At 34.4% G+C, this 8,978-nt stretch overlaps 1 protein-coding gene across 2 annotated transcripts in view; it reads left to right on the top strand.

Moving 5' to 3' along the window:
- The window catches only part of LOC117179099 (protein CASC3-like), a 217,134-nt gene extending 208,900 nt beyond the window's left edge, over nt 1-8,234 (top strand). For both annotated transcript variants that reach the window (XM_033370758.1, XM_033370759.1), the window contains one exon: nt 6,498-8,234. In XM_033370758.1, the coding sequence (XP_033226649.1) occupies nt 6,498-7,487 (990 nt within the window). In that variant the 3' untranslated portion in view covers nt 7,488-8,234. The remainder of the gene's footprint in view (nt 1-6,497) is intronic.
- The last annotated feature ends 744 nt before the right edge of the window (nt 8,235-8,978 follow it).

The raw sequence follows: 8,978 nt of genomic DNA on the forward strand, positions 1-8,978 counted from the left end.
TCTTGTACTTTTCCTGCAGGTGTGCCTTATGTCATCAATGTGAATATTCAACAGCCGAACAAAAACTACTTTTAAAAGAACAGAGAGAAGAACATTTGAAAAATAAGAAACTTGCTCGCAAGCGCGTGAATGATTCTATAGAAAAAGCTAGGACAGATTCGTCGATAGCTGTTTTACACTTTGACTTGCAAAAAGTGTTAGCAACACCAAAATGTGAAGTTTCAAATATGTATTATTTGTCCAAACTTGTAGTGATGAATTTGACGTTTTATGATCTCGTAAATCCCCAGGGCACATGCAATATCTGGAACGAAACAACAGCCAGTAGAGACTCCAATGAATTAGCGTCTATACTAATGAGTCATATTCAAGAAATATAATTAAAAACAGTAGAACTGCGAGAAGTGCAGTCTGTCTCTGATCATTGTTCTGGTCAAAATAAAAACCAGAATGTCTTCACGATGTTGGTCATAGTGACAGTTTTGCTTAATGTGAAAATTATTCACAGGTAACAAATATATATTTATATAATATACTGAGATACCGACAATAGAATATACCTATAAAAATAAAATATACATTTAAAAAAAAAAACTTTTTATAAAACAAACATCTATTTTTCGCCCTTTTTGCTTCATACAGGAAGCTTTGTGATAGTGAATTTTTTCGATAACTTCAAAAAACTTTAGAAGTATGTTTTCACGCCTTGGGAATCAGATTATGACATTTAAAAAAAAAGTATGTGGGTTTGTGAGTATATGTGTCCCTCCGTAACTTTTGAACGACTGGATGGATTTAAAAGTTATTTGGCTCATTTTAATCGTAATCATGACCCCAAGGGGGCTCAATGTGTTTTATTAAGATCGAACCTTATAAAGGGACTTGTTAAGTCATTTTTCTATTTTTTGTATCCATTTCTTAGAAAAAATTGTATTAAATCGCTAAATTTTAATTTATCAAAGTTTTACCAAACTTTTGTATTAATTGTTCATTTACAGATTCCTGGAAGTTGGCCGCACACAAAGTGCGGGGGAGTCAATGCACAGCGCAATCGAATCTTTCTCTAAACATAGAGAAGTTTTCACAAAGTGACATATTTAATTTGAGTAAAATCGCTAAAAAATTTAATTGGGATAAGCTGAACACAAAAAGGGTGAGGGAGATAGTCATTGGTCCTTCAAATGACAAAATAAACGTCTTAGTAAAATACGATTTCAGAGAGAAGAATTATACAAAACCAACAATTTTCAAAATTGGTATCCATTACTTCGAACTGATAAAACATTATGTACTTCCAAAAGCGTACCAGCATAAGATTAAACTACCGGAATTTAAAAAAAGCAACAATGAAGGAACATTTGTGGATTCCGGCAAGGTACCATGACTTGTACAACAAAGTTATGGAATAATCACCATCCGACGTTTCGACAATTTGATTCTTTTTAGAGCATAATCCAAGTTTAAAAGTGTACCTTTCATTATGATTACAAATTTATCATTTATAATATTTATGATTGCTTAAAGGCATGTGATACTTACATTTTCCCCGGCTTTTTTCGACAAAAATGAAAAATTTTAAAAACTGAATTCGGAGATGCTATAAAATATCATAACGGACGTCCCCGGACTCTTTTTTGATGGATAATTAACAAACAAAATTCTGCGCAATAAAAATTTTATGCATATGCATTATTTTGAGGTTACGTCGTTTTTCACTCTGCCTTTCCGATAATCTGGAAATTATTTATGAAATAAACTTTTTTGATTGCCTGCAAACAAGGTTAGTTCCGGGAGGTTAGTTATTATGTTTATTTGCAAGACCAAAGTTTTCGGCCAAAAATACTGTGTAGTTTGGAAGTAACGCTCGGGTGAATTGTAACATACATAATCTCGAAATATACACGTACGTTGTTAGCAATATCAAAAATGTTTTGATAAAAAAACACAAAAAAGTGTGTGGGGACGTCCGTTAGCATGTTCGCTATTATTTCCCAGATTTTGAAGGCAAAATATTTCTTATCCTAGGAAAAAACCCGGAGGAATCTAACACTGAAAAAATGTATACTATTTCCTAAGCGCTATGCAAATTAATCACAGTTTGCTAAATTAAAACTTTTTTGAATTAACCTACAAAAAAGTGTGTGGGGATGTCCGTTAGCATGTTCGCTGTCATTTCCCAAATTTTTAAGACAAAATATTTATTATTAAAAAAAAAGCTTGGGGCACCTTAAACTGGTAAAATCGACAATTTTCTAAGTATCACATGCCCTTAAATATATAAAAAAGTTTAGAAAATTGCATTAAGTTTTCATTATTTCTGCTCAGCCTATCTGGCTCAGCGCTATCTGCCCAGTACTTTTCTCCTCTTTCCTATTACGAACCATGCGTTATACGAATACCCGATAAGAAGAAAAGAAAACAGAAAAAATAATATTTTCAGATTTAAACGAAGGAGTGAGCATTTTTCAATTTTTTGAATGTGCTAATTTCCTATCGGGAGTAGTGACCAACGAAAGAATAGGTTTATCTCCGAAACCAATTCATTATTATTTTCTTATTGATTGACACTTGTGTTGTATTTCATTCAGGCGAATATATTTTTCACTTTTTTAATTCCTATTAATCCGATCAGTAGACCCATCTCTCATGGTTATTTTTAATTCCATACTTACATGCTGTATTTTCGATTAATTCAGTTCCCTCTAATATTTCTAATAAGTTTAGAAATTTCAATTTTTTTCGATATATACACGGTTTTGTTAAACATTTTTCAAGTTGACTCTCTTATTGTATAGATTTTTTAAATTTAAAGCTTTAGAGTAACTGCAGGATAAATGATGACCATTTTGTTTTCTTAATTTTTGACATCGGATTCGTAATCAGCGACCTCAAAAACCCGTAAGTAATCGAATTTGGCTCATTTTATGAACATTTTCTAATTTTGACCACCCTTTTCCGATTTTTGACCACTGTGTGGCAGCGTAAAGCACACGATTTTAACTTGATATTTATTTATAATTTTTTGCATTGTCCACCTATAATACTTTTTTTCACGGCAAAATAATTATTATACTTTTTTTCTTTGAATAAAACAGTTTAATTAAAAGTTTTAACGAATACGGTCCTTTTTCACGGCTTTTAAAAAAATAGGGTTTTTTCACGGTCTTTTCATGAGTAAGGTTTCTTTTCACGGCGCTTATAGGAATACGGTTTTTTCTCAGCATTTACCGAAATATATTTTTTTTTTTCGTAGCATTTTACTGAGATGTGTTCTTCTCCATGGTATTTTAAAGCAATGTTTTTTTTTTCAAAGCAATATAAAATAAAATAAGCAATTTATTTTTCACGGCTCTTTGAAAAAGGTTTTTCATCGTAGCTTTATTTTGTAGGTTTTTTTTTCATAAGCACCGGGGATATGTCATCGGAGAGCAAAAAAGTAGCAAAAAATATCCACTGACAGTCGTTTCTGAAATTTATAATGAGAGGGAAGTTATCAAGTCTCTACTCAGGAGTACTTTTTGGGGAACGTATTATATATCATTGGAGAGCAAAAAAAAAGAGAAAGAAATATCAACTAACAGTGTTTTCTAAGTTGCATTATTTTATTCACTCTTTTCCAACATATATGTATTCTACTGCATATGTACACGTAGAAGGGTAGTTTTTCGGGAAACTTATAATGAGAGGGAAATTTTCATGTGTCAAGTAATTAATTTGGAGCTCTAAATCATGTTTACACTGTTCAAGGTGGTTTTCCCACTTTTAGAAAGTTTTGGAGCACGAGAGATAGGAATGTATGACTTAGGGATAGTTTTAGGGGAACGTATTATACAGGGTGTGCCAGACTCAGGTTTCCTCACTCATATGGCTGTATAAAACTTAAAATAATAAATTGAACATTCCTTTTCCAAAAATCTGTTCAAGCTCCAGTTTTTGAGATACAAAAGATTTAAACTGGATCAATAAGGAGCGCGGTATAAACAGTCGCGTGTGTGTGTGAGCGGGAGTCCAACTTTGTGTGTTGACCGCTGTTCTCCCGTCACGAACCCCACCTCGGCGCTCCCGCAATAACACTGCGTTGGACTTCTGCCCACGTACGCACGTCTGTTTATACCGCGGTCCTGATTGGTCCAGTCTAAATATTTTATAACTACAAAACTAAAACTTCAACTGATTTTTGGAAAAGGAATTTTCGATTTATTTTTTTAATTTGTAGAGACATATTTTAGTCCGGACACTTGAGCCTGAGACACTCTGTATATCATCAGAGAGCACAAAAAGCAACAAAGAAAGCAAAAAAATCTCCACTAATCGTTCGTCTCATTATAATATTTTTAGTGGGTTTTCATAGGTGGAGGCTTTGAGTGGATGTCCTGCTAGCGTCGCCACTCTTTTTGTCGGAAGTTTAAAGCGCAAAACTATTTTTTTAGTATAAAATTGGCAAAAAAAGCAAAAAAATATGGCGTATTCCATTTTTCAATTTGCCTTGGTGGCGGCACTAAGTGGACGGACCTGATTTTCTCTAAAAAGTCGTATTCTGTACCATGTACTGACCTTCCTGACTATCTATTACACTGATTCTTAGTTAAAAAATTGTCGACGTGAACAAAAACACTGGAAAAATACAAGGGAAATTCCCATCCATCTCTCATCACTTGAGCTGAGAAACTGTGTCGGTCAGCAGTTCTCGGCACTACTAAACCGTGAGTTACTACATTGATAGTCGGTTGTATTTATCCGTATTATTATTGATGGTATTGATTGATTTTCAGCAGCCCCGCTCTTTTTGGCATACTCGCAGTTGAAAAAGTAGCTTACAGCGCCCTCATCGATACAAGACCAGGGCAGCCAATCAACTTCGCATTCATGTCAGTACAGGATTAAGAACCCAATTCAGAATGTTAACCCTTCAGCTCCCCTAAGTGCCATATGGCATCGATGCGAACACAGATTTTGTCGATACCTAAGTCATCATTATACTTGAGTTTCACGAAAATCTGAAACAAAAAAAGCCTTAACATCCCAAAAGATACAGTGAAAATCCCAGATCCGTAGCTAAGCTTCTTATCCCCGAAACAACACACTGCCGTTCTTGCCATGATCCAACCCACACAAAATCGCAGCCAATCAGCAATATCGAAAAAATATGATTTGGGAAATAAACCAGTTCCACAAAGAATAGAGATTGCTATTACTAGTGTGCAGTTTGCTAAAATGTTTCATTTGTCGGCGAACCACTCCCAATTTAGAAAAATGGTTTCCGCAATTTTTTAAAGACAAATTCAAGCAAACTTTTGGGTAAAAATTGGATTTTTTTCTAATGGTCGCCATTTTGTGATTTATCAATATTTTTAGAAATTTTTTTGGTTCAACGACATCTGAAATACATTTATTTTATACATCAAGAGTACCCTAATAAATCAAACAAGTTTTGGAAAGATTCGTTGTTATTTTCATTCCCAAAAAAATCCCCAAAAATACCCTAATTTTCAGGCAGTTACACGCGATTCTCCCTTTAAAGAAAGTAAACGTCACCAACGATCCTATCTAGGCCAATGTACATGTAATACGCAGAATACATGGAATACGTCACACATTTTTCCTTTGTTTAAATGAAGATGAGAGAAAAAATTTCCTTGAGCCGAAAGCGATACAACGATGTAAATAAAATAAAAACGTGTAAAGTATTATGTGCTTTGCCACTTATACGAACTTTTACTTTGAGCTTTTCGGTACCTCCCATATTTTTTAAATAACCAAAATTTTTGGTTTTACGAAAATACCGCCATTTTAATAATTTTGTACTTTTTTCAAATATCTTTCCAGATAAAAAAGAATGACTTGTTTTTTTTCAAAATTAAGTACGACGATGGTCGTGGGGGCTAAAGCGTATAGGCTTTGTAGCCACACCCTCGGCTTGCGGGTTCGATTCCCGCCTCGCACTCTGGAAGAGCCTCGGCGGCCCATGCGGTGAACACTAGCCATCACCTACACTAGTTTATCACCGGAGAGTCGTGGGACTGGTATCTCTAGGGAAAAAGGTTCTTTAAGTACTTAAATCTTAAAACTGTAGGTCTCCATGCTACAACCAAGTGAGTGTGTGGGGGGTCTGTAAAGGAATAGGGAAGAAGGTACAATAAAAATATAAACCCTCAGGGGACACATTAGAAGCTTCCCTTTCATTCCATATCAAAACTAGTTGGTAAACAGATATGGCACTAGGTAGTTTCTTCAAATTCTTAATCGCTAAATTCGAATCCCAAAGTGACCTCTTTATATCCTTCTATCATCATCTTTCTTTTTAAGAAAATGGATGATTACAATTTTTTTAAATCAACTTAGGGTGTGAAACCAGATGTTCCTTCGCCTCCGCTACGCAGGCAGGCAGATTTCAAAATTCAATGTACAACAATGAACATTGTATACTGATTATAAAAGTTGTGTACTCCTCGCTAAAGTATGTCATTGTTTTTATAAATTACGACTTTGATTTTCAGCCCCAAGGACCACCGCCGCAAGAATTGTTCCAGCCTCAAGGATGTACATACTACAGCCCTGCGCAGCAACATCAGCAACAACAACCTGTGAGGCGACCGAAAGCTGCAATTCCTATTCTCCCACCACCTGATAATCAGCAACAGTTTCAAACCCCTAGGGGTCGGGGTAAAAATAAGCCACAACAGCAACATAAACATAATGAGTTTCAGCAACATTATCAAGATGTCCGACAGGAACAACAACAGGAGTTCCATCAGAAGCATCAACAAGAATTTCTGCAGCAGTTAAAACATCAAGAAATCTTGCAGCAGCAACAACATCAAGATGAGTTGCAGGTCAAGAATCAATTAGAGCTCAAGCAACCTAAACTACAACAAGAGCTGGAACAGCGTCAACTTGAAGAGGCGCAACCGCATCAACAGGAGACTGAATTACATCAACAGGAGCACCAACCCGATGTGCAACATCATGTAACGCAGAAACTTCAATGGCTGACAGAACAACCTCAAGAAGGATTGCAACAACATGTCCGGAAGGTACATGAACAACATTTTGTGGTTGGACAAGAGCAGGAGGTGCAACAATCTCGGCAGGAAGTACAGCAGCAAAAGATGAATTTCTCTGAGCCTCTCACTTCGCAGAAAATCGAAATAGAAGATCAAGTCCAGCCAGTTGATGTATCTCTGTATAATGACAAGGAAAAATTCAAAATTATACAAACTGAACAACTCGAGAAGGTAAATGTACAAAAAAACCGTCTTAAAATAGTACCAGAGGTTCTAGAAAAAATGGAGGGAAAGTCGATAGACATCACTGTTAAAAGTAGAGAAACTTCAGAAGTGGTGGATTCAGTAAATGAAGCACCTGTCAAGTTGAATGCTCTAGTTGTTGATGAAACCGTAACTCCTAGTAGAGAAAATATTTTGATGAAAGGAGAGTCCGAAAGCACAGCTCTTAAAAGCCCGTTTGTCGAAGAAGCTGCTGCGTAAGAAGTTCCATATAGCTTTTCAAAAAAAGATATGTATTTCAATTACTTAAAATGGTTTTATTCCGACGTAAGAGTACATTTTTGCTTTACGATAACTTCGCGGTAAGAAAATGTATGTCTTCATAATATTTCTAAGTTTGAAGTGTAATCTAAATTAAAATTTCAGGAAGATGTTTTTATTGAGCTAAGTTACTTATATAATTAAAGAAATAGTTATGATGACAAGAAACAAACTCAATCTTACTTTTTTAAATGGGATTTTTTAAATCCTATCAATAATTTTATTGTTATATTTAAAAATATATTTATGTCAAAATGTTATACCTTAGAATTTTGTAAAACAAATAACTGAATTGGTCATTTAAATATTTTAATCACATTCTTTATACTCGTATTCGTAACATTCGTATTAGTATAATCGTTGCAACGAAAATTGGCCAACTTTGGTTCAAATTGTTAAGAATGCATAAAACTTGGTGCGTTTCTTCTTTTCGACCAAAAAAAAATTTTATATGGGGCGTATGGGATGCTAAACATTTTTTCAAATTTTTTTATTTAAAAAACAGAATGCAGTTATTAAAATCAGGTTTTTTAAAAAATGATTAAAATAATGAAAAATTTTTTTTGCTTCTTATGGACGCTTTCTCATTGTTTTGAAATATACAAAGTTTCTAGTCGAAAGTTAATAAAATATCGGCCGTTTTTATGGAAATCAAGCTCTTTTTTTAATAAAAAATATGTCTGGATGGGATAAGAGGGTACAATACTATGTTCCCCTGAGATTGGTTCGGTCCGTCGATATCGTTTAAACGAAAGCAACCAAGGACTCTTCTACTTTCAGGCGAAATACACGGACAAGGGGAAGGCCTGAGGGTAGAAATTCAAATCGAGGTAGCATGAGCATATTTCAAAACATTTTCGAATTTCATTCGCCACGTCTCGCAGTTTTTTTTCTTTTGTAAGTGGGTCCATGTCTTGAAAATATTTTTTTAAAATTACGGCTACCTTCACAGATTCATTAGTATCAGTCACGCGGCACGTCTCTAAGTCAGCGACGCTAGCCTGGTGGTAGTGTGTCCTCTTGCAACTCTGCTGTCGTGGGGTTCGAATCTTTTGTCTAAAATTTTTTTACATAATAAAAAAATTTTAATTATTACTATTATTCATTTTAATAAATTACTAATAAATTATTAATAAATCATTACGAATAATTATTCATTATTATTTATTATTATGAAAATATTATAAATTGTTATTAATTATTAATCAATTATCCATGAATAATTATTAATGAATCCATTTCTTTTTTTTTTCATTCTTTCCGTGGTTACTCTTAGTAAAACTTGAGTGTTTTTAAAGCGACAAAATCCTGGAAAGTTACGAAAATTCTGCTGGTTGTAGTGGAAAAAGGTAAACAAAGACTCTAGCCGAAACATTCGACCTCTACAGCAGCGGAGTCGCAAGTAGATACACTACAACGAGGCTATCGCCA

This window comes from Belonocnema kinseyi, chromosome 8 (genome assembly GCF_010883055.1).
Source record: "Belonocnema kinseyi isolate 2016_QV_RU_SX_M_011 chromosome 8, B_treatae_v1, whole genome shotgun sequence".
Lineage (NCBI taxonomy): Eukaryota > Metazoa > Arthropoda > Insecta > Hymenoptera > Cynipidae > Belonocnema > Belonocnema kinseyi.